A 26,568-nucleotide genomic window follows, 5' to 3' on the forward strand; every position below is an offset into this window, starting at 1 on the left:
GGTTTATTTTTTGTTTGTTTGTTTGCTTATTATTTATTTATTTATTTATTTATTTATTTTTAAGTAAACTCTATCCCTAGTGTGGGGCTGAAACTTGGGATCTGAGACCAAGAGGCTCAAGCTCTACCCACTGAGCCAGCCAGGTGCCCCCTTGGGGTTTTACTGTGCAAATCAGCCACCGGAGAGTGTGCCCACTCACACACACAGCCCTTCATTTTCCTCCTTTTGTGCAAGCCCCCCAGCACCTTGAAGTATTCCTGTTTTCCATTTCCTGGAAGTGTCTGGCTGGGGGGTGGGGGGAGTCAGTTCTCTCTCTTTTCCAAGAAACTGTTAACTGCCTGCTGTTGGGCCTGGGAGGCTTGGGGAGGGTGACAGCCCGGTCCCGGCTCGGAGTCGGGTTACACCACTTGTGTCTGAGTTCACGCAGCATGTTCCTCTGTCAGGGATTCCACAAATATCTCCCAGAGGTAAAAAAGGAAAGTGCGCTGCACTCCAGCACCCAGAGCAGTGAGCCCAGTCTCAGGTCCCCAAGAGAGCGCCAGTCCCCGGGGTCATGTCGCCATAGCCCCAGCAGCGTCCCAGCGGCTCGCTTCATGCCGCGGTACAGCCGCACTATGTTCCTAGGGTGAGGGGGCGGCTGGGCATGCTGCTCCCCATGGGTTGCCCACCATGTCTAATGGATATCGCACTCTGTCCCAGCATCTCAATGACCTGAAGAAGGAGAACTTCAGCCTCAAGCTGCGCATCTACTTCCTGGAGGAGCGCATGCAACAGAAGTATGAGGCCAGCCGGGATGACATCTACAAGCGGGTGAGTGCAGGAGCAGCGCGCTCTGGCCGGCCGGGGGCTGGTGGCCCACTCTCTGATCCTCAGGCTCTTCCTACCTCCCACGGTGCTAACTAGGGAGGGAGGCAGGTTCCACACCAGGTCTGGCCCTCGGAACTCGGGGTGATCTTGGACCAGCCCACTTCGCCTCTTTAGTGCCTGTTTTGTGCTCTCCTTGTGTGTAAGGAGAGGGAGCTGGGTTAAATCAGAGTCTGCTCTGCCGTGGAACTGTTCAGAACAGTCACCTTGGGGAACTGGTTTGAAATGTAGATTCCCTGCCTTACCCCCCAGGGATTCTGATTGAGTAACGCAAGGGAAGAGAAAATTTGCATTTTTTAAAAAGTTTATTTAATTTATTTTGGTAATCTCTGCAGCCAGCATAGGGCGGGAACTCGGGACCCCAGGAGGCACATGCTCTTATGACTGAGCCCGCCAAGGCGCCCTCTGGAAATCTGCATTTTTTAAAAGCCACAGAAGTGACTGAAGCGGGCAGTTTCCAGGGTAAATGTTCAGCTAGAGAAGGGCCCCTTCTAGCTCTGGCTCAGTGACCGCAGGGAATGAGCGGACGGAGCAAAGGGCAGGGCTGCGCAGGGTTCTGCCCCTGAGAACTTTGTGTTTGTTTTTGAAGATGATGCAGATAAGATTGAAAGGCAGAATCTTTGGAATCTTTGGCATCTTCGGCATTTTCAGGTTTAGGACTAGTTCACGTAAGAATGAAGAAAAGGGTGCTGCTGGCCTGAGGGGTGGGAGGGAGTGGTGCCTCTCTGAGAGGGAGGGTGGTCTGGGTTGATGCATGAGTGATTGGGGTAGGGAAGGAAGAGGGAGGGGGGGTGGTTGAGGGGAGGGTGAGATGAGACAGCACCTTGGTAAGAGGACTCAGGGCTTTTGGGTGAAGTTTCCTAACTGGTTACCATAATGTTGGCTTCCTTAGCCTTCTTAGTGTCTGGACAATCTCTAAAGGGGCCCGAGTGACCCGGAACTGGTGGCCTCTGATTTTTTCAGAGCTTCTAAATCTCTCATCTGTTTACACCAGCAGACTATACTTTGTCTATGTGTGCCCTCTCCTATTGAGAAGAAGGTTTGGGAAGCTTTTACAGGTTGCTAGATAATAGGTTGGATCAGAGGAATAACTGGTGTCTTTGAAACCCAAACAGTTATTTGGTAAATTAATGTGGGCAGCTAAATCTGGGGGATTAAGCCCTGTTTTCCATCTTTCCTGGATTTTCATGATTTAACCTGCATCTTCCTGAAATTCGTCCAGACTCACCTGTCCTCTCTTACGTGGCTATAGAGTAAGCATGCCTGAATGGAGTGGCCAGGGGTGATGTCAAGGAAGCTGTTCTCAAGGGAGGGTTGGTAATGCAGTGGGATGGAGAGGAGGCTGGAAGGAGGAATGGCAGTCTTTGCCTTAGGGTAGAAATAGTGAATGAATTTGCTCATTGTACAGAAGGAGGAGCATTTTTCATTAGCTGTCTCCAAAGCAAGGCAGAAGGAATGGGCAGTGTCTTTGGATTATTTAAGGGAAAGGAATTTTTTAAGCTTCAATCAACTGACTGCTTTAATCATTTGGTCTCACCCTGTGCTCTATACTGACTAACAAGACTGTCCTTAGGGAACGTTTTGGGTGGGGTGTGGGAGGGCACCGTTATGTTCCTAGAGAAGTATGATTAAGAAGATTCTTTTAAAAAAAAAAAGATTCTAGAGGGGCAGTCTGGGAGAGCAGTCATAGGACATTGTCACATGCCAAGGTGCTAACCCTTTTATTAGCCTAGTGTTGCCACTAAGCCCTATCTGTTCCTGGTCTTAAGCCAGAGTCATCAGGCACCCACTGGCATCCTATGATTTAAGGAATCGCAGACTACTATGTCCCCTCCTTTCCCTTCTTACCAAATCTTTGTTCAGTCCATCTGTCATATTACTCATCCCATTTGGCTGTGCTGTTTTGGGAAGCACTGAAGGTTTAAGTTAAAATGCTCTTCTTATTTGGGAAGCAAAACCCATAAAGCCATGATTGATCATTAACATCATAGTTGAAATGAATTTATCATACTATGCAGTGATGAGGGATTGATAGGAACAAGGGCAGTTCCATTTTGATGGAAGGACAAGGGATCAGAAAACCATCCCAGCCAGAGCCCTGGACAACCAGGGGATCTAGGCAAGTTATTTAACCTTTCTGAGTCTGTGCCAGCCCCTGTAGAATTGGCATGCAGAATACCACACAAGTCCCTGAGCACTGAAGATTATTTGCTGAGAGTATGAATAAATAGCAGCCATAAGGATTAAATGAGAAGACTTCGATCACAGCACTTTGTAACCTTCATAGCTTCTTATGTAAATGAGGGGGTAGTAGTTATACGTTTACCAATGGTAATAGTTATTATGAGATTTTAAAATGAGAAAGAGGTTCTTTTAATCTCACCTGCAGATATTCCCATGAATATGCCTTACTGAGGTTCCACAAGGTTAAGACAATGGATTAGTAGCAATGTGGGTGAAGAGACACCGAGGGTGACAATGCAGGGCATCACATGGTAAGTCAAGTGGTTCAGATGTGAATTTAGAGCCGTGTTGTGTAAGCAAACTTAGCTTGATTTTTCTCCAGCGTTGGAAGGTCCCTTCTTTTTTTTTTTTTTTTAAGATTTTATTTATTTATTTGACAGAGATCACAAGTAGGCAGAGAGGCAGGCAGAGAGAGAGAGGAAGGAAGCAGGCTCCCTGCTGAGAAGAGAGCCTGATGCGGAGCTCCATCCCAGGACCCTGGGATCATGACCTGAGCTGAAGGCAGAGGCTTTAACCCACTGAGCCACCCAGGTGTCCCAGAAGGTCACTTCTTTAAATAAATTAAATATATTAAATCACACCCAGCCAAGTGAGAACCCACACTAACTTGGGTGATGGATGCATGATTTTTTTTTTTCAAGATTTATTTATTTATTTGACAGAGAGAGAGAGCACAAGCAGGGGGAGCAGTTGAGGCAGAGGGAGAAGTAGAGTTCCCACTGAGCAGGGAGCTAGATGTAGGGATTGATCCCAGGACCCTGGGTTCATGACCTGAGCTGAAGATAGATGCTTAACCGACTAAGCCACCCAAGCACCCCTGTGCATGATTCTTTTCAATAAAACCACTATTTGTGAAACTTACATAATGTAAGTCTCTTGTGAATAGTAATTATTTTATCATTTTACATATTTTGCAACAGCAGATTCTTGTTAAATATATGTACCAAAGAGTAAAATACTACCAACTTAGTGAGAGACAATCAAGCATTTCACCATGACTGCAGGTAAGGGAAATATGGGAAACTTTAGGAGAAAAGGACTGGAAAAGGGTTCAATCTTTCTCTCACCAAGTGGCAAGTCCTCAGTTAGGTAGCTGAGTGAGGGAGAGACTAACCTAAATTAGACATAATCCTTAATTGTAATGGCAGCTATAAGGATGTTTAATTGTATGAGAAGTTGTAAAAGAGGACTACGTAAAAACCTAGAAGAATCAACTTTAAAGCAAATAAATTAAAGGAGTTCGGGGTTTCTGTCTTTCGAGATGTTCAGAGAATTCAGAAATAATCTTAAAACTCATGCTAGCTACAGATTAATAAAATAGTATTAAAGCATACATAAAAATTGGTTCTGTGAGACTGGAGGCTTTTCTGTTGTGTGTTTATCCTTTAACCTTCATTTTTTTTTTAAACATTTTATTCATTTATTTGACAAAGAGAGATCACAAATAGGCAGAGAGGCAGGCAGAGAGAGAGGAGGAAGCATGCTCTCCACGGAGCAGAGAGCCCGATGCGGGGCTCGATCCCAGGACTCTGGGATCATGACCTGAGCCGAAGGCAGAGGCTTTAACCCACTGAGCCACCCAGGCGCCCCTAACCTTCAATTTTTGTAAGCAATTTAAAAAGAAACAACACAGGAAGAGGCTGCTTACCTTCAGCCCAAATAAACTGGGGCATAATCAGGTACCACTGCCCCCTGTTGGTAGCAAATATTAATTGTAGGTTCAGGTTTTGTGGGAACAGTTTTGAAGGTCTAAGCACTAAGGGGAGAAACCACTGCAGTACATAAAGCTCCTGATCATGGAGCAAAGTTAAGTGAGAAAATGCCATAAGTGGTCCACAGCTGAGTATGGCCCACTCCTAGGGAGACTGGCCGGGAGCATTTCTGGACTGCAGCTGCTCTGGTAAATAGTTTCTGGATGGCCACTTGGCTGACTTCCTGGTTGTTGTTGATTATCTAATCCTGCATCTTCTCATGATTGCTGAGTGTGCTGCCACTAGAAATATGCCCAACCCTGGAATTTATGAAATCCACTGCTATGTGGTAAACATCCAGTCCACAAAGAGCATGCAAAACCACTATCAACTGTTTCTGCCCCATGATGACTACTTACTTGTTCAACCTGTGTGAATTTATTATTATCCAAGGTTTCTTTATTTTTTTAAAAAATATTTGTTTTATTTGAGAGAGAGAGAGAGAGAGAGAGAGAGAGTAGGGGGAGGGGCATAGGGAGAGACTCTTTAGGTAGACTCCCAGCTGAGCGCAGGGCCTGATGCAGGGCTCGATCTCATGACCCATGAGATCATGACCTGAGCAGAACCAAGAGCTGGACCCTTAACAAACTGAGCCACCCAGGCGTGCCCCTCCCCACTAAGATTGCTTTAAAAAATTTTAGGGTTCCCTTTTAAGAATGGAATTTAAAATCTGGCCAGATCAGATAAAAACACCATCAGGAAAAATTGAATGGTGTCTTCCTGGACCAGGTAGAGTCAATGTTTAAGTGTGACATTACTGATACTAGAAGGTTAAAGTGGTTTTGGCCTTTATATAGGAATTGAAAGCATTGTATTTCCTTATATGTCAGCCTCTTAAACTGCCTGACTTCTCTGAGCTGTGCTTTCTCATCTTTGAGACTGGATGATACTTCTCCTGAACAAACTTTGGAGTTTATACATAGCATACGTCTGTAGCAGGTTTTAAAAATCATGATAAACAGCCTATTGACTTTACTTGCATCTGAAATTTTCATCATTTCTTCTATTCTGTGATCACTGGAAGTAGTGGTTAAGAGATGAACCCAATAGACCTGAGAAAGAATCTTGGTTCTACTACTCGCTACCTGTGTTAATTTGGGAAAATACTGTAATTTCTCTGAGCTGAAGTGGTGTTGTGATAGCACCAATCTTTTAGGATCTGAGGGAGGATTAAATGAGCTGATTAGTTGAAATCAGCAGAATGCCTATTATATAGTAAGCCCTTAAGAAATATTTGCCATTATCGTGGTAAATGGAGGGATGACAAAATTGCCCATATAAATCCAATCATTTTTTATTTCAAGTCAGTTTTTTTCCTCAGTAGTGGATTTGGGACCATTTGTCCTATTTGTCTTAATTCTCCATTTTAGTTTGCCCATAAATAAATAACATAATACAATCCAAGTGCCCGTATTGTAGCAAATCTGTCACCCTCAAATACGAATGTTCCTTCAAAGAGAATAAAGAAGAAAGGCTGGGTTTGTTAAATTTCTGGGTTCTTTAAAGAAAATATTTTATTTAGTTATGGTACAAAGTCCTTTATTTTCACAAAAATTATTGACTGTGGCTTTAATTTGAAATTTTTTATCATTTTGATTTAATACTTTGTAATATAGCTTGGTCTGGTTCTTAATTCATTTTATCTTTTTAAAAAGTTTTTATTGCCTTTTTAAATTTTTTGAAAAATATTTATCTGCTTATTATAGAGAGAGCGAGTACAGGCAGGGTTGGGGGCAGAGGGAGAGGAAGAGTCTCAAGCAGACGACATGCTGAACGTGGAGTCGGTTGTGGGGCTCAATCTCACGACCCCAAGATCACAACCTAAGCCCAAACCAAGAGCTGGACGCTTAACCGATGGCGCCACCCAGGCCCCCCTTATTTTTTCACTTTTTAAGAACTATCCTTTTTTAAAATTGAGATGTAGTTGATATATAACATTAAATTCATTTTAGGCGTACAACATAATGATCTGCTATGTGCGTATGTTGCAAACGCAATCACCACAATAAGTTTAGTTAACATCTATCACCACACATGGTTACTAAAATATTTTTTTCTTGCAACAAGAAATCTTAAGATCTGTTCTCTTTGTTAAATTGCTCTTTGGTTCACCAACTGATTTTCTTTAGTTCTAACCTGAGTTGCTTAGGTTTTGGACAATATAATGAGAACAGCCTACGTGCAGTGTTACTGTGCTAAGCGCCCAAAAGTTCAGTGAAGTCCCAAGGAACTCTGTTGGGCTATACAGTTTAGGAACTTTGACTTAAACCAATGGAAAGCAATTAGAGAAAGACTCTTATCTTTGAGGGACAGCAAAATGTAGGGAGACAACTTTTGGACTCAATCATAAGACCTGAATTCTGAATATTCCTTGCTACGTGACCTTGGCCATATCCACAACTCCTTTGAGCCTGTTTCCTAAAATAGAGGCCTGAATTCTGGCCCTGCCGTCCTCCCCACAGGCAAACCTGTTTTAAAGTGTTAGGTGTTAAATCAGTGTGAAGGACTGTTCTATCCTGCATATCTGGGGACACATCCTGGAGCCTAGATACCTTCTTGGGTTATTGCATATGGGATGGTCCAGTTGCTGTTGCAGTGAATGGTTTTCTTCTTATATTTAACAGAGTTGACTCTTCTTTTCTTTGTACAGTTTAGTAAACCTTTAAACCCTTGTTTAGTTAGCTGCTAAGGTTTTTCTCTTCCTCTGTGTTTTACTTTTGAGAAGTCTAAGAAATGTGTATAGTAGGGAAGGGAGAAATACAAGTAGAGAGAAGGGAAATCAGGACGACTTTGGCCAAACTATTTTTAAAATAGTTCTCTGGAAGCCTGGGGTGAATATAGTCCATGTCTGTGCACACTGTGTGTGTGATTCATCATTCTCAGCTTCCTGAGATCTGCAAAGGCATGCTTGCCTATTTCCTCTTCTTTTCAGAGTAGAAGTAGGAAGAAAGTAGGGAGACCCCGTCCTTAAATCGTTGTAAATGGTATTTGTGTTCTTGGTTTAGAAAAGGTTTAATCTTCACAGCTATTAGGTGATTGCTATAAAACAAAACAAAAAAATAAAAAACTGGAAAATAACATATGTTGTTCAGGGTGTGGAAAAACTATAAACCCAGTATATACTTATGAAGCTGCTGTGGAAAACGGCATGATGATTCCTAAAAAAATTAAACAAAGAATTGTTATATGATCCAGCACATCCTCTTCTAGGTATATACCTGAAAGAAGAGAAATCAGGAACTCAAACAGGTATTTGTACACCCATGTTCATAACAAAGTTATTCATAGTAGGCAAAGGGTGGAAGCAGCCTGAATATCCATTGACAGGTAACAGACAAAATATGATACACACATGCAATGGAATATTGTTCAGCCTGAAAAAGGAAGGAAATTCTGACACATAACATGGATGAACTTTGAGGACATTATGCTAAGTAAAATAAACTAGCCACAAAGAACAACTATTATATGGTTCCACTTATATGAGGTACCTAGAATAGCCTAATTCATAGAGACAAAGAGTAGATGGGGGTGGCCAGGGGCTGGGGGAGGATTTGGAAGGGGAGTTGTTTGTTTGTTTGTTTCTTCCTCTCTCCCTCCCTCCCTCCTTCTTTCTTCCTTCCTTTTTCTTTTCTTTTCTTTTCTTTTCTTTTCTTCTCTTTTCTTCTCTTTTCTTTTCTTTTTTCTTATTTCTCTTCCTCTCTGCTTCCCTCCCTTCCTTCCTTCTTTCCTTTCGAATATTTTATCTATTTATTTGTCAGAGAGAGAGAGAGCACAAGTGGGGGAGCAGCGCGCAGAGGGAGAAGCAGGCTCCCCGCTGAGCAGGGAGCCAAGGCAGGGCTCCATTCACTGACTGAGCCACCCAGGTATCTTGAGAAGTTATTGTTTAATGGGTACAGTAGGTTGGAGAAAGTGCTCTGGAGATGGATGGTTGCACAACAATATGAATGTATTTAATATTGCTGAACTGCATGCTTAAAAATGCTTAAAATGGTAAATTTTGTATTATGTATATTTTACTACAGGAAAAAAATTCTCAAGCAACTTTCTCATAACTGTTATAGTTACTTTAAAATGTTGTGGAAGGTTCGACCAAAAACAACTTGTTTTCTGTTTTTGCTTAATACAGCATTTCTCATTTAAAAGTTTTTCTTACTTGTTTGAGAGAGAGAGAATGCATGTGTGAGAGAGGGAAGGAAGAGGAAGAGGAGAAGAATCCCAAGCAGACTCTGTGCTGAGCATGGAGCCCCATGTGGGGCTCCGAAACCAAGAGTCTGATGCCCTACCAACTGAGCCACCCAGAGAGAAAAGCCTCCCACTTTTCTCATTTTTAAGAGCTTTAATTAGAAGTCATAATACTTGCCTGTTGGAAAAAAGAAATATTTTTCTTTGAATATTTAAGACCTTTTCTTCCAGTCACTAGAAAATAAATCTAAAACTTAATTCTGAAGTCTAATTTAATTCTAATCCATTTCTGATTATCTCCTTAACTATGTCTACAAAATTTGTATTGTTGTGTAAACTTATTATAAAGCTATTTCCTCTTCCTATTGGTTATGTACATCAAAGTTTACACACTGATAGAAATAACATGGTATTATTGAAAGAGTAGGCATTCTCAATATTTCCCTTGTTTGCATTATCACCTTGGCCATTCAGTTACTCAGGTTTGTACACATGCATTCATTCACTGAAGCATCTGTTGACTATCTGCTACATGCCAGAGACTGTGCCAGATGCTGGTGAAGAAATATATCAAATAAATAAAAATGGCATAATAAAGGTTACCATGGGGGCATCTGGGTGGCTCAGTCTGTTAAGCAACTGCCTTTGGCTCAGGTCATGATCTGGGGGTCCTGGGTTCGGCCCTATGTGGGGCTCCCTTCCCAGCAGAGTCTGCTTCTCCCTCTCCCTCTGTCCCTTTTCCCTTCACCCCCACTGGTGTGCTCTCTGTCTCAAATAAGCAAATAAAATCTTAAAAAAAAAAAAAAGACATGTAAGATTGCTCTGAAGTCCTAAGGAGAATGACAAAATCCACCAGGAAAGGGTTTGCAAGTGAGTGAAGTTCGAACTGAATCTTAAAAGTACACAACAAGGGATGGGAGAGCATCTTAGACAGTAGAAACAGCATATACAAGGGCACAAAGTCATGAGAAAGCATGTTGTGTTTGGCATGCTTTGAGTCATTCTATGGGGCTAGAACACGGTCTTGGGCTTGTGGCAGCTGTAAGCTGAGAACTGGAAAGATAAGCAGGGATTGATCATGGAGGGCTTTGGATTTATCCATTTGCTCATTCATCAACATTAATTGGGTGCCTACTGTATTCTGAATACTGTGCTGGAAGTTGGGGCTTCAAAGATGAGTAGAGCACGAGTGATAGAGTGTGGTAAAAAGCAGTAAAAAAGTAAAAAGGATGTGTACAGAGTATAAGCAAACTCAAATGAGGCAACTCTAATCCAACTGAATAGACTAGAGGGAAGGAAAATCCACAAAGGATTCTTTGAGGAGATGATGCCTGAGTTTTGTCTTCAAAGGAGAGTAATCATTAGTCAGTGGATGGTGAGGTGGAAAGAAAGGGCTTTTGCCAGAAGCCAATGCCAAAGGCAAGAAACCACATGGAATGCGTGGAGAATTATAAGTGGTTTTGTGTTGCTAAATTTAAGTGCTAGACACAGAATGAGGCTGTAGAGTATGCGGGCCGTAATTCTTTGTGCCATTTAAAAAAACTGTAGACTTTATCCTGAGGATGATAAGGGGCCACTGATGGGCTTCAAGCAGCAGGGGAAGTGCTCGATCCTTCTGGTGGGTGGGGAGGGTGGATTCCAGAAAGATAAGGCAGGAAGTCTGCAGGACAGGCCAGACAAAAGATGATGAGGGCCATGGGAATAGGAATAGAGGGGAGGGAACTGATCTGCGAAATACGGAGGTAAAATATCTGTAGGACTGGGTGATAGATGGTGTGGGAAGATTAAGAGAAAGACCTCAGAAGACTGCTAGATTCCTGACTAAGACAAGTCACTTTTTCTGGGCCTCTGGTTACTCATGTATAAAATGAGAGGGCCGGACCGGGACGGTCACTAGCATCCCTCCCGGCATGGAAGCTCTGTGTTTCTGAGCAGCCTCTGCATACTCTCACCTAGCACAGGTCTCTGCATCTCCCGGCTCCTCTGATACTTTCTCAGTAAAGGAGGTGCCAACAGAGCTGAGACAGCTTTAAAACTGCCAGCCAGAGTCAGGGAAATCTAGTGCTGTTACCAGGTAGCTGGAGTTATAATTAGCCCAGTTGCTAGGGAAAAACTGAGATTCGGTAAGCATGGACTGCCAGAAGCAGCTTTTCCCGACTTGATGAATTCGCTTGTTTACAGGAACAAAGTGGATATGGATGGAGTGTTTTTAATGTGCTTTTGGAGAATTCAGGTTTTGCCTAGACTGTGGGATATGTTAAAAGCAAAAAAATAGATTTGAGCTGGGGCTAATCAACATCTTGTCTGTGGTAGGAAGAGTGGGCACAAATATATTTGGATAGATGGAAAGAGACTTACTTTCACCTGAATGGATATAAACAAGAACACAGAATGACAGGTTGGAGCTAGAGGAGATCTTGGAGATAATTTATATAACCCCTTTACTTTTTTTTTTTAAGTTATATTTTATTTGTTAGAGAACCAAAAAATCCATTCATACTTTATAAAAGTAAATCATTTTTTCAATAAAAACAAAATAAATAAATAAATAATCTACATATAATAGAGAAAGCTTATTAGCATGTAATGTGCTAGAGAGCAGTTTTTCTTGTTTGTTTCTCTTTTTTTTAATTCCCTCCACCGCAGCCTCTTAGAGCGGTTTTTCAGTTGCTACTATGGATGAGACACTGCATGTAAGAAATTACAGAAAAATTAGAGGATTATCAGCATAAAGAATCACAAAACATTTTGTTGATAAGAATAATTTTTAATAGCAAAAATAGATTGTTCTATACTTTGAAACTAAAAGTGGTATGATTAATCAAAAGTTTTTGGATACTATGATACATCTCCCCAGATATATTTATCTGTAAATTCAATGTGATTTCAAGAATATTTTTTTTTATTCAAGTGTAACTAACATACGGTGTTATAGTACTTTTAGGAGTACAATATGATGATTGATCTATGCATTTCTCAGTGCTTTTCATGATAAATGTACTCTTAATCCCCTTTATCTCTTTCACCTATCCCTCCACCTACCTCTCCTCTGGCAACTACATTTTCCCTCTGTATTTAAGAGCTTGTTTTTATCTCTTTTTTCTTTCTTTGTTTTATTTCTTAAGTTCCACATATGAGTGAAGTCCTTTGGTATTTGTCTTTCTCGGATTGACTTATTTCACGTAGAATTATATCGTTTAGATCCATCCATATTGTTGCAAATGGCAAGATTTCATTCTTTTTTATGGTTGAGTAATATTTCAGTGTGTGTGTGTGTGTGTGTGTGTGTGTGTGTGTGTGTGTGTGTACTGCATCTTTTTTTTCTTAAAATTATTTATTTATTTATTTATTTGACAGAGAGAGAGAGAGAGAGAGAGAGAGAGAGAGATCACAAGCAGGCAGAGAGGCAGGCAGAGCCAGAGAGGAGGAAGCAGGCTCCCTGCTGAGCAGACAGCCCAATGCGGAGCTCAATCCCAGGACCCTGGGGTCATGACCTGAGCCGAAGGCAGAGGTTTTAACCCACTGAGCCACCCAGGCGCCCCGTGTACTGCATCTTTTTATCTATTCGTCTATAGATGGATATTTGGGCTGCTTCCATATCTTAGCTATTGTAAATAATGCTACAATAAGTAAACATAGGAATGCATATATCTTTTTGAATTAGTGTTTTCATTTTCTTTGGGTAAATACCGTTGATGGAATTATTGGATCATATGGTAACCCCTTTACTTTTTAAGAAAGATTTTATTTTAGAATAATTGTAGATTCACAGAAAAGTTGCAAAAATAATATAGTTTCTATATACCATTCACTTAGCTTTCCCTAATTTATTTTCAAGATAAGGAAACTGAGGTCCAGAATAGTAAAATCACTTGCCTAAGGTTACAGAACAAGCTAATGGTCTATCTATTTCTATATAGAGGCCTTGCTGCCTGTCCCCATATTTGCAGTGACTTCCTTGGTCTTTAGCAGAAGTTCAAGGGATTTATATACTTGTCAGATGCTTTCGTCCCCTTTGCACTACTGAGCTAAAATAAAATATTACACAGCAGGAGCTAGAGCAATTCCCAGATAAGTGATTCTCTACTCTGTGTGTGCTTCCAAAAGAAAATACATATTTCCTCAGTCTACATACCCCTTCTCCCAGGAGTTTCATTTATGTCATTTATATTTCCAAAAGCCATTATGAACTTCTCTCTCTCTCTCTCTCTCTTTTTTTTTTTTTTTTTTTTTTGCTCTGCTTCCTGCTCTTGGCCTTTGCTGTCTCAGGTAAGCAAGTTCAACTTCACAGAGAAATGCAGCTCTGTTATACACGGAGAAGGTGCATACTGAGGGCTGGTGCAAACTGGAAAGGAGCCCGCCCTATCATGTTAAATAGCAGCTAATCCACCCACACACCAAAAGACAGTGCTCCAACTTGGTACATGCTGTTCTGTGGAAAGCTAGTAATAGTCAGGTGGCCCTTTGCCAAACAGCTTGAGAGCAGACTTTGGGCTGCATTGGGCAGTTACTGTCCCTGTTATTTGGAAACTTGGCTTGAAGAGGTTGGGAGCAAATGAAAGGCACTGGCTGCCTTGTAATGCCAGCTTTTCATCTCCCGACCTCAGGCAAAGCCCTGCTGCCATGAAGGGTAGGAAACCATCTCTCTGAGCACATAGCGCTCTAGAAAGCCCACATGGAGGCCTGGCGGGGAAGCCCTCCTCAAACCCACTGGGAAAGTGGAAGGAGGCTGCCAGAAGGGGAGCCATGGCCTGGAGCTGCAAACAGAGAGTCTAGGTCCTGGCTGAGGGCCAGAAGGAAGCATATCCTTCTGGGCACTTTTCTTGACAGATTTCAGAGCTTCTGTCTGAGGCTGTCCCTTTCAGAGACAGGGCCACAGGCCTCCCTGTCCAGATCCTCCCTAGTCAAGCTGAGTAAATGCTCAATACAAACCGTCTTGTCCCGCCCACCGGCGCAACTTGGTTGATGACAAGTGGTGCTGCCGTCAGTCCACTCCGAAGTCGGGAACGTCTGTGTCCAGAGCTGGAGCCTAGGGTCTTCTCACACAGAAATCAAATGAAGATAGCAGACCTCAGAGCTCAGGGGAGCAGATCTCTTAAAGGTGGGGAACAGTGTCCATTCGAAGTCTTCTTCTTTCTCGCTGATCCCTTCCAGGCTGTGGGACTGTGGAGAAGCCCACCTTGCTGCCAAACCCTTTAGGGCCTCAGAGGACCCAGGGAGAGTCAGGATAGTAGTAACTGGGGTGAGAGCAAGCAGTTAGTTCAGCTGGAGAAAGGTTGGTCATGCAGGGCCCATATAGGGGGGCTGGTGTGAATCACTGCAGTTAGTGATTGAACTGGAACTCCTCCTGAGGTGTTCTCTACCCTCAAGGGCTAGCATCCTACTTTCCCTCTCCCCTCTTTCTTCTGTTTCCCCTGCTTCTTCAAGGTGCCAGAGTATGTCCCCAGGGCCTACGGTGTCTTGATATAAGTGGGAGGAAAATAAGGGGTCTTGAGAAAAACAGACTGATGACTCCTCCTCTATCTATTTCTAGATAGAGTTTCTAGACCCAGGTCTGGTCCTGTCTCTGGTGTCAGTGTTTTCCCCATGTGTAGGCCCTTTCTGTCCTTCTTTGTCCCACATTCTCTCTTCCCTTTCCCCAAACTCACACAGACACATGGAAAATAGATGCTAAATGCTTCCCATTTAAGCTTAATGTCCATTTAGCGTTCACTACATGCTGGGCACCATTCTTCGCATTTTATACATATTTTAATCTCAGCCGTATTACAGCTCCAGGAAGTTGATGTCTTGTCCCCATTTTTCACAGGACCAGATGTGCCATGAATAGCCTGAGGGCATGTACCTGGTAGACCAGAAGCTACATGGCCTGATTCCTGAGTTAATAAGCAAGGACTTGGCACATTCTTTAGAATTTAAATTTAGTCACTCTTTCAGATGCAAATGATACCTTTTAGTGAAGAACTCTACATTGTGTTAAGGACTGACCAACGAGAAAAGAAGGAGTTCTAATAAAATGCTATCTACTTTCATAGTGGCTTTCACCAAGATTGTGGCAGGAAGAGGTGGCATTGTCTCATTGGTATATCTACACTGAGAGGCAGAATTGACCTCTATTTTTACTTGTGAAACAGGTGCAGATTGCCTTGTGAAATGTAATAGAAACCAGACTGTCCTTATGCCTGTACACTGCCCTGTCAGAGTTGTGTGGAAGTACAGAGAAGTACCAGGAGTACAGAGGAAATCAGAAGAATGAGGCTTAAAAATCAGAAAAAGGAGTTTTATGAGAAAAAGTCAATGGAATTGGATTTTTTAATTTGGGGAAGAACAGACTCAGAGGTGACCTAACAGTAGATTTGAGATATCTCCATTTGTGACTGTTGGTGATTAGGAGTGCTCTGTTTCTGCTAACAATTAGAATAGATAGATCCTTGTTGAAACCCAAGCATTAGGCTTCATTCATTTAAAACTATTTATTGAACACATACTATGTTCCAGATGCTATTGGAGGTGGTTCAATTATATATCAATGAGCAGAACAGACTAGCATTCCTACCCTCATGGAATTTGTATTCCAGCATGATCAAACAGACAATGAATAGTAAATATTATAAGTAAATATGTACAATATTGGAAAGTAATAAACCTTCTTAGGGAAAAAGAGAAAAAGATAGAGCAGGGTGAGGGAGTCAAAAAGTGTAAGAGGAGAGGGAAATTTGCAGTACTAAAAAGTGGTCAAGGGGGACACCTGGGTGGCTCAGTTATTGAGTGTCTGCCTTTGGCTCAGGTCTCGATCCCAGGGTCCTGGGATCAAGCCCCGCATTGGGCTCCCTGCTCACTGGGAAGCCTGCTTCTCCCTCTCCCACTCCCCCTGCTTGTGTTCCCACTCTCACTGTGTCTCTCTCTTTCAAATAATAAATAAAATCTTCAAAAAACAAAACAAAACAAAACTGGTCAAGGAGTTGCCTGGGTGGCTCAGTGGGTTAAGCGCCTGCCTTCAGCTCAGGTCATGATCCCAGAATCCTGGGATTGAGCTGCGCATCGGGCTCCCTGCTCAGTGGGGAGCCTCCTTCTCCCTCTGCCCCTCCCCTGCCACCCTGCTTGTGCTCTCTCTCTCTCAAATAAATAAATAAAATCTTTGAAAAAAAAAAGTAGTTGGGAGGCCATTTTTTAGAAAGTGATTTTATTTATTTATTTATTTATTTTTAAAGATTTTTATTTATTTATTTGACAGACAGATCACAAGTAGGCAGAGAGGCAGGCAGAGCCAGAGAGGAGGAAGCAGGCTCCCTGCTGAGCAGACAGCCTGATGTGGGGCTTGATGCCAGGACCCTGAGATCATGACCTGAGCCGAAGGCAGAGGCTTTAACCCACTGAGCCACCCAGGTGTCCCAAAAGTAATTTCAAAAAACACATATGTATTTATTATCTCACCATTCATGTGTGAGCAGTAAAGGCAGGACTTCACTGAGTTCTATGCTGAGAGTTTCACTAGGCTACAACCAAAATACTGGCCAGGCCAAGTTCTCATCTGAAGGCTTGACTAGGGAAGAATCAGCTTCTGAAGTCATGTGGGTTGTTGGCAGAATTCATTTCCTTGTGGTGGTAGGATAGAGGGTACTGGCTTCTTGCTGGGTGTTAGCTAGAGGCTGCCCGCAGTTCCCTCTGTTCCTTGGCATGTGAGCTTGCCCCATATGGCCACTTATCTTATCAAGTCAGCAGGCTCTAGAGTGAGTCTGCTAGCAAAAAGGAGTCTCAAAACTTAACATAAACGTAGGAGGGACATTCTGTCACCTTTGCCGTGTTCTGTTGGTTTGAAGTAAGTTATGCAAGGGGCATCTGGATGACTCAGTCTCGTTAAGCGTCTGCCTTCAGCTCAGGTCATGATCCCAGGGTCCTCGAATCGAGCCCCCATCAGGCTCCCTGTTCAGCGGGAAGCCTGCTTCTCCCTCTCCCACTCCCCCTGCTTGTATTCCCTCTCTTGTTGTGTCTCTCTCTGTCAAATAAATAAATAAAATCTTTAAAAAAAAAAGAAGTAAGTTATGTGTCCTGCCAGTACTCAAGGGGGAGGGATTACACAAAGGTGTGAACACCGGGAGGCAAGGATCATGGGGAACCATGTGAGAGTCTGTCCAGTCCTCCCACTTATTTTGCAGAAAGAAGATGGAAAGGGAAGTTAGTGGCCAACAGAGGAAGACTCGTTACTGGGTTTTACCCTCACAATATTTATAGTCCTTGAGGCTGACCTGACACTGAAGGCATCCCAGACTGGTGGTCTCTGCTGAGCTCCGCGCTTACCCTTTGCACTTGGTTGTTTGCGTCACGACTTGCTTTTTATCATTTCTGTTTCCCTTTGATCTTTTTGTTTAAATCGATTGTATTAAAGTGTACAGTTTGGTGAATTTGAACAAATGTTTATAACCATGCCACAACCAGCACATGATTGAGAGGTGAAACATTTCCGTCACCCAAAAAAGTTGCTGCATGTACCACTGGTGCCAATTCTCTCACACAATTGGCTCCAGGAAACCGTTGATCTACTTTCTGTCTGTAGCTTAGTTATGCTATTCTAGAATTTCACATAAATGGAGTAATATGGTATAGATTCTGGTATTTAACCTCTTTGACTTACCATGATTTTGAGGTTTATCCATGTTGTCATGTCAGTAGTTCATCCCTTTTTATTGCTGAATAATATAATAATATTCCATCATAGGAATACAATGCGATTTGTTTTTCCATACACCTGTTGATGAGCATATGGGTTGTGTCCAGTGATTGGCTGTTGTGAATTAAGCTGCTGTGAATTTTCATGTCCAAGTCTTTGTTTTATCTCTCCTGGGTAAATACCCAGTAGTGGAATTGTTAGGACATATAATAATCATGTATTTCAACTTAGAGGATGCTGCCAAACTGTTTTCCAGAGTAGCTATGCCATAAGAAACTATTTTTAAAGCAATGACTTGAAGGAAATGAGGAAGTTAGCCAAACAGATAACTGGGGGAAGAACATTCCAGGCAGAGAAAGTGCAGGAAAACCATGGTGGCCAAACCAACGTGAGAAACGGTGAGAATGTTGGGAGGTGAGGCCTCAGAGGTAGAGGGGCTGGTGTAGATCAGAATCGCCCTTGTAGATAATTTTAGAGACTTCAGTTTTTACTCCAAGTGACAAGGGAAGCCATTAAAGGGTTTTAAGCAGGGGAATGATCTGATGAATAATAGTCCTATCTGACTTTTGAAAAGATCGTTGTGGCTATGGTATTGAGAATAGGCTGTAGAAGGAAGGACAAGAGTACAGGCCAGGACAATGATTAGGAAGCCATTGTAGTAGTTAACATAGGAGCCGGTGGTGATCAGACTAAGGTAATAGCAGTCAATGACGCTGGGATAAGCAGTGAGGGGAACATCAATGAAACTGCTGATGGATTGGCTGTGAAAGGAGCCAATGAGAGAAGGAAAGGAATCAAGGAAGACCCCAGGGCTTTTGGCTTAAGAAGATGGAAGGATGGGGGGCGCCTGGGTGGCTCAGTGGGTTAAGCCTCTGCCTTCGGCTCAGGTCATGATCTCAGGGTCCTGGGATCAAGCCCCGCATCGGGCTCTCTGCTCAGCGGGGAGCTTGCTTCTCCCTCTCTCCCTGCCTGCCTCTCTGCCTACTTGTGATCTCTCTCTGTCAAATAAATAAATAAAATCTTAAAAAAAAATTAAAAAAAAAAGATGGAAGGATGGAGTTGTCATACTTGAGATAGGGAAGGCTATATACAGAATAGGTTTGAGAGTGGAGAGTGGGAGTTAATTTGGGGCATTTTGTGTTTGAGATATTTGTTGAACATTGCCAGTGGCAATATCAAGTAAACAGTTGAGTATGTAAGTCTGGAGTTCTGGAAAAGCATTGTGCTGGAGATATAAATATTGAAGGTATCGGCATATAGTTGGTATTTAAAGCCATGAGACTGGATGAGATCACCAAGGGAGTTTGACCTACCAAGGGGGAGGAGAAGTGGACCAAAGGCTAAGCCCTGGGTCATTCTAACATTAACAGTTGGGGGGAAGGAGGGAGAACCAGCAAAGGAGAAAGGGATTGGACAACCAGTGAAGTAAGAGGAAAACCAAGAGAGTCTGGAGTTGTGGAGGTCAAATGAAGGAAGTGTGTTATGGAATGGGAGGGGATCAACCTTTTGAAATGCCAAATCATAGTCAAGTAATATGATGACTAAGAACTGACCTTTGGATTTAACAACACAAATGCCCTTCGTGATCTTGATTGGAGTCATTTTGGTGGACTGGTAGAGGCAAAAGCCTGATTGCAATAGTTTAACAGCAACCAGGAGGAGGAGTTGAATCAGTGAGTATGACCCAGTATGTTGAGGACTTTTGTTGCAGAGAGCAAAGAAACAGGAAAGTAACTAGTAGCAGTGAGGGGTCCATAGAAGATTATTTTTTAAAAGATAGATGAATGATAGCACATTTATATAGCAACAGAATTTTCCAGTAGAAAGTGAAATATTAGTAGAGGAGAGAGGGGAGACTTTCTGGACATTATTTTTTTTTTAAAGATTTTATTTATTTATTTGTCAGAGAGAGAGCACAAGTAGGGGAGTGGCAGGCATGAAGAAGTAGGCTCCCCGCTGAGCAAGGAGTCCGATGTGGGACTCGATCCCACGACCCTGGGATCATGACCAGGCCGAAGGCAGCCACTTAACCAATTGAGCCACTTAGGTGTCCCTGGATTTTTTTTTTTGGGGGGGGGTAGTAGAGAGAATGAGACCTAGTGCATAGGTGGGAGGTTTGGCTTTAGACAGGAGCATGGACAGTTGATCTGTGGTCACAAGTAGAAAGACAGTGTGTGAGCACAGATGCTGGTGAGTGGATTGATGTGGCGGTAGGAGACTGTCAGTTTTCTTCCAGATATTTCAGTAATCTTAATGAAGTTGGAAGCAAGCTTTAGTCTCACACTGTGTATTTGCAAACATATTCTTGGAGTGAGTCACTCCTCCTCATGTGTGCTCATTCCTGCCGACATATCCTGTTCACACCTGGAACACCTGTATCCTTTTTCTCTGCCTATCTGAACCCTACATGGGTTTCAGAGTCCAACTCAGAATGCGTCTGCTCGGGTGAGCCTTTTCTCATCACTACTGCCTGAAATCATCTTTCATTCTGCTCTTCCCGCAATTACGGTTCAGATGCATTATTTGGCACCAGTTATTTATTTATTTATTTATTTATTTATTTAAAGATTTTATTTATTCATTTATTTGTCAGAGAGAGAGAGAGAGAGAGAGGGAGAGTACACACAAGCAGGTAGAGTGGCAGGCAGAGGCAACGAGAGAAGCAGGCTCCCTGCCAAGCGAGAAGCCTGATGCAGGACTCGATCCCAGCACCCTGGGATCATGACCCAAGCTGAAGGCAGCAGCCCAACCAACTGAGCCACCCGGAAGTCCCGTGGCACCCGTTATTTAACCCCCAGTTGGCAATCATCTTTCCATGATTGTATTTCTTATCTCCTTCTAGATTAGAAACACTCTTGTGGGTTGGATTGATCTCAAACTTCCTCTGTAGCTCCAACGTAATCTTCAACAGGGTTGAGCCCATCATGGAAACTTAGTAAGTTTGTTGATCAATTTCAAATGCCCGGAAGTTGCCAGTGAGGGCCATCTCATCTGTACAGAAAAGGTGGAAAGGGGACGTCCTTTGCTGCTTCCTCTACCTGAGAGATCCAGAGGCTGATGTTCCAGGTGAACATCTTAGAACTGAGCAGTCTCTCCAAGGATTGGCGGAAGTGGAAATCCAGTGAACTGAGAAAAGAAGGTATAAGACAAGGAAATTCTTGACAGTGAGAATTGAGTGGGTTGTATTTCTATTTTGAACATCTTTTCATTTGCTAAATATATAATATTCTTCTGTGTATGGGCACTGTGCTAACAATGGGTGAGAAGACAGAGGGGGCCCTCTTTCTTGAGGCTGTGCTTCCTGTGCTGTTCACTGTCTGAACGTAGTTTGAGTAGTACTGTGATCTGCCTTTTTTTTTTTTTAAGGTTTTACTTATTTATTTGAGAGAGAGAGATAGTGAGGGAGAGCACAAGTGGGGGGCATAGGGGGAGAGGGAGGGGCACAGGAGTAAGGAGCAGAGGAAGAGGGGGTAGGTGAATCAGGCTCCCCACTGAGCAGAGAGCCCAACTCAGGGCTGGATTCCAGGACCCTGGATAATGACCTGAGCCAAAGACGTTTGACTGACTGAGCCACCCAAGCATCCCGCTATCTGACTTTTGTTCAGTCACCTGATATCACCTCTTATCAACTCCCTAGATAGTTTTGCTACACTTATAATTAGCTAGAGTCACTTGTATTACGTTGGTTGATGAATGCCATAAGCCGATGAAAACCCTGAAAGGTGTTCTTACACCGCCAAGCTAACCGTGATGCAGGTCAGAGCATGTCTTCGTGCAATGTACTTGAAACTAGTGTGCCTTTTCCATAACATCTTACAGAGCAGCTCTGTCCAACAGAAATGTAAAAGGAGCCACAGATGTACTTTACAGTTTTCTAGTGGCCACATTACAAAAGAAAGTAAAAAGAAACACATGAAATGAATGTTAATAATATGTTTAAAAATTATTAACATGAAGTCAATATTTAAAAATTATTGAGACTTTATATATTCTTTAGTTGTGGTTAGTTTTTGCAACCCACTGTGTATTACGTCTTTGAAATCCTTATAGCACATCACAGTTTGGACTAGTCACATCTTAAGGGGTCAGTAGCTCCATGTGGCTCGTGGTTGCTATCCTGGACCACACAGCTTGGAGTCTAGAGTCCAAGCACTGTCCCTGGCCCCAAGCAGAGGTATTAATTCAGAAGAGTTGCCTGACCAGAGTGCCCGGCTTCAGGACACAGCGAAACTTTGGAGAAGTGACTCAGGTGTTTGAACTTTGATTCCAGTTTGTAACGCAAGCTTCAGGGTGAGAAATGGACTCTGTCCTGCACTTTGCAGAACACTAACGAGTGGCTTTGTCCTTTTTGGATAATGCATTGAAGCAAGTGTCAATCCAGAATTGAGAGCTGAATTTGGACATGAATGTCAGATCATGTTAGATTAGATGCCACAGGTAACTTTAAAATATTTAGTAAGCCATTGGTGTCCTGTGCGCCAGTGTAGCTATAGGAAAATTAATATAGATTTTATAATTTTAACTCCAGAGTAAATTTTTACTTACCCCAATTCTCCCCCCCCTCTTTTTTTGGTTAGTGAGATTTTATTTATTTATTTGACAGGGAGAGAGATAGGGAGAGAGGGACACAAGTAGCAGGCAGAGGAAGAGGGAGAAGCAGGTTCTCCGCTGAGCAGGGATCCCGATGCGGGGCTCCCCAGAGCGCTGGGATCATGACCTGAGCCGAAGGCAGATACTTAATGACTGAGCCACCTAAGCAACCCTACTTATCCCAATTCTATACTTGCTGGCCAAAGAGAATAGTTGAGGGAAACAGATCATTCTGGGTAATCCTTTCAGCCCCTTCGGTGGGGCTGCATTCCTGTCTCTATACAAGGTGTCCTGGGGATTGCAGGGGCTCTAGCCTCAGCCCTGGCTCTCACAAGGAGGCCTGCACTTCGCTAAATTAAGCCCAGCCGAGCCTATTTGTGAACAGAGAGGCTCCAGCCAAAGTGAGAGAGATTTGTCCTGCTAAGGAATGTGCTGGGAGGGGGAGAGAATCACTGAGATCATTGGTATTTCTGTGTATGTTTTCTCACTTGCCAGCTCAGTTGGGCCACATCAACAGAGGCTTCTGGGACTCCACCAAGATTTTTAAAGGGTGGCTGAGAAGGGTTTAAGTTACAGATCAGTGTGAACACCAAGGCAGTGTATATATCGGGATCTCTGAGCTCAGAGTCTAAATAAAACAAGCCCGAGACACCTCTTCTATTTTCCCCCATATTTTAAAATAGACTTTGTCTTTTAGTGCAGTTTTAGGTGCAGAGCAAAAATGAGTAGAAGGTACAATGGTCTCTTATATACTCCCCCTCTTCCCTCCCCCACAGGCTCCTGCACCATCAAAATCCAAAGACACCTTTTTTTTTTTTTTAAAGTAGGCTCCATGCTCAGTATGAAGCGCAGTGCAGGGTTTGAACTCACAACCCTGAGATCAAGACCTGAGCTGAGATCAAAAGTTAAACACTTAACCAACTGAGCCACCCAGGTGTCCTAAGACATCTCATTTTCATCTGTCTTTTCTTAGGTTCCTAAACTCAGGGTTGGCCAGAAAGAGTGTTCTCTCTTTTCTATGATTCATGCATCTTACTCCCTTTGGGGAAACTAATGCTTATTGAACACCCACCATATGTTAAATATTTTCACTTACATCTTTTCCTTTAATTTCTCAATATCCCTGAAAGTGCTCTTAGCAACAAAAACTTAGATTACATGTTTTACCTCTAGAATGCAGAGGATGAACTATGTGAGACTGTAAAAAATGGCTGAATATTTGCACTTTCATGTGATTCAACCCAATAGAACATGAGAGAGTTTCTATTTGAACCCAGGATAGTTTTGTTCTAAAGTCTAACCAGTAGTGTCTAAATGGGTGTCTCTAGACCGGACAGGGGCCTCCAAATGTGTGGCAACGATTGGGCGGAAGCCGGTGGCACAGACGGTGAAAGAGTTCACTTGAGGCAGAACAAAGTAGATAGTAGTTTATTGAATACACCACAAGGGAGCAGTGGGCAGGACAGCAGAAGAGAGACTGTCGGCAGGGAGGCAGTGGGTGGGGGCTGATTTAAAGTGGGAAGGTAAGGAAGGATGGCCATGAATGGAATCTTCCCTTTTTTGGTAACTGTGCCTGGTTGTAGGCAGCCCTTTGGTCAGTGAGGGCCTATGGCTGTGTTGAGGGAGGGTTCTCTGAGGGGCCTGTCTGTATCCAGCCAGGGAGTCCCCATGGGTCCTTTCTACATTCCATCCCTTAAGCCTACAAGAGGCCTCTACAGACACTGCATTGTACCCCACGCTGCCCTGAGTACCACCTTCCTTTATGTTCCCTCAGCAGCTCTGTGGTTTCTGATTTACAGGTCTTCTCCCTGAAAGATTAGAATGAGGAAGCTGAGAGGAAGGGCAACCCAAGGTGGGACATACCTGAGTTGAGTCTAGGAGTTATTTCTTTGGAGGTTAAAGCTAGAAGTTACAGGATTTGTTTATGTGCTGCCATTTATACCTCCCACCTGCATGCATTTCCATTCAGCTATCTGATGCTAGGTCTCCTCAGTTTCTGTTTTGTTTTTTAAGATGTCATGGGGGCTCGAACTCCCAACCCTGAGATCAAGCATGCATGCTCCACAGACTGAGCCAGCCCAGTGCTGTTAGGTCTCCTCTGCTTACCACACTCTATTATAATTGTCTGGTTAATGGCCCCTATAGGCAGCAAATTCCCTGAGGACTGTGGTTGGGACTGCCTTGCTCTTTATAGTACCTATTAGAGTACTAGAATTAGGTGAAAATACAAATCTCACAAGTCAGCTACCCTGTCTTCTTCCCCGTGAGCACCCTTTCTGTCTCTGTCTCTGTCTCTGTCTCTCTCTGTCTCTCTCTCTCTCTCTCTCTCACACACACACACACACACACACGAACCCCGGCTGCATCTGTCCAAATACCCAGTCACCTGAGAACCCATCCTCGGCCTCCATGTGGATTCAGTCTGTGTTTGTCTAACCAAGGTAAACTGGGCTAGGAAGGAAATGGTATAGTTTTCAGGCCTCTGCTAAGGACTGACAAGTGTAGGGCTTGAAAGAGTGACCTGAATAGAGGAGTTTTGTTATTTGAATGTGGATCCTTGTATTTTGTACTGTATAAGTCGAAACTTTTCCACTTGGTTTTTTCCATCTCTTTGGGGGACTGGACACTAAGGCAGTCTCTGGCAGAAGAGTGCCCTTGTCTTGTAGTCTTCTGGTTACTGAAGTTGAAGACACTGCCGTATTGTCCTTTCCAGGACAATGAAGGACACTTGTCACATGTTGGGACAACGTATGTGTCTAATTTGGGGCTTCACTGTGCTAGTAGATGACAGGAGAAAGAATAAAATCTGTCCTCTACCCTATGGTCTAAGAACTAGTTTTGCATTTGAACACATTCTGGCTAAGTGTCTCACATCAACTGAAATGAGCAATGGGGGTTGTATTATAATTCTTATGGGCAAGAGGGGGAGGCTCTGATTTAAATTAATTGTATAAAAAAAGAAAATTTGGGGGATGATTAGTTCAGCATCGCACAGTTAGTTAATGACAGAACCAGATATTTAGACCCACTCGAGTTCTATTTTTGCTTTAAAACTGGGTGAATGGAAAGTAACTTCATCTACAAATACCTCACTTGGAAGCTACTCAAGTGTGTTTCTAGGGATTTGTAGGGACCAGTCATTTGTCCCTTGGTCAGGACACATAGAACCCCTTATGAAAATAGTCAATACTTCATCCTGTTTTATAGAGCTATGGCTTTTCCCCAGTGGTATCAGAGAGGTCCGGAAAAGAAATTTACTCTGTATGCAAAAGTATTTATGAACTACACTTTTCCTTGAATGTTACAATTCTAAAAAGAAAAAAATTTAAAATAAAACTCACCCACTTAGAGTTAGTTTTCACTTTGAATAATTACACATTACAGAGGGTCTGCTCATAAGATCTGGAGACTCTTTCCTGCTAACCTATTTCTTCTCGAATCATTTTAGTTTACAGAATTGATTTAAAGTGAGATCTGGCCATATTTATTTTTGTCGCAAATAAGGATTCTTCTATGGAAGGCTGTGCTCCTCTCTGGCATATAACCTACTGTCTTGCAAAGATGTGATATCCATTTCCTTCACTCACTGATCCCAATTCACATCTTGTGACACAGAGAACTTCCTGAGGTCAAGAACGGCAATGGGAAGAACTTTGGTTCCAGCAACCTTTAATCTCTAACACATACTTTGCTTGCTGGTTTTATCAATGACTGTATGTGGTCAAGCTTTTTTTTTCTTTTGTTTTAAGTGCCTGCTCTTACCCCAGCAGCAAATTATGAGAGATATAAAATAAGACATAGTCCCTGTTCTCAAGGTGCTTGAAGAGTAATTGAAACACACACACATACACACACACTTGCATGAATATGAAGTTATGAGCAGTGGATCGATTTATAGAGTTAAAATGGAAGTCTTGGGGTGCCAGGGTGGCTCAGTTGGTTGGGCGACTGCCTTCAGCTCAGGTCATTATCCTGGAATCCTGGGATCGAGTCCTAAATCGGGCTCCCAGTTCCATGGGGAGTCTGCTTCTCCCTCTGACCTCGCCTCTCATGCTCTCTCACTCTGTCTCTCTCTCTCAAATAAGTAAATAAAATCTTTTTTTTTTTTTTTTTAAGTGGAAGCCTTGGAGAGGAGTTAGGTAATTAGTTACCACTGTTTGCTTTTAACCCAGTTCTGTGTTGGACCCTGCAGTAAACACCAGGGTGGAAATCAGTTCAGGAGAATCCTGTATTTAAAACTGATTGCTGTCAAGACTCTGGTCACAC

The 26,568-nt window shown here is 42.9% G+C and overlaps 1 protein-coding gene across 1 annotated transcript in view; it reads left to right on the forward strand.

Moving 5' to 3' along the window:
* Window positions 1-669: 669 nt before the first annotated feature.
* LOC111142854 (NBPF member 26) overlaps window positions 670-26,568 on the forward strand; it is a 141,492-nt gene continuing 115,593 nt past the window's right edge. Inside the window, 1 exon segment of the mRNA XM_022496209.1 lies at window positions 670-810. Coding sequence (XP_022351917.1) covers window positions 670-810 — 141 coding nt within the window.

The sequence above is a fragment of the Enhydra lutris genome, unplaced genomic scaffold, assembly GCF_002288905.1.
Source record: "Enhydra lutris kenyoni isolate GAN:26980312 unplaced genomic scaffold, ASM228890v2 scaffoldscaffold9, whole genome shotgun sequence".
Taxonomy (NCBI): Eukaryota; Metazoa; Chordata; class Mammalia; order Carnivora; family Mustelidae; genus Enhydra; species Enhydra lutris.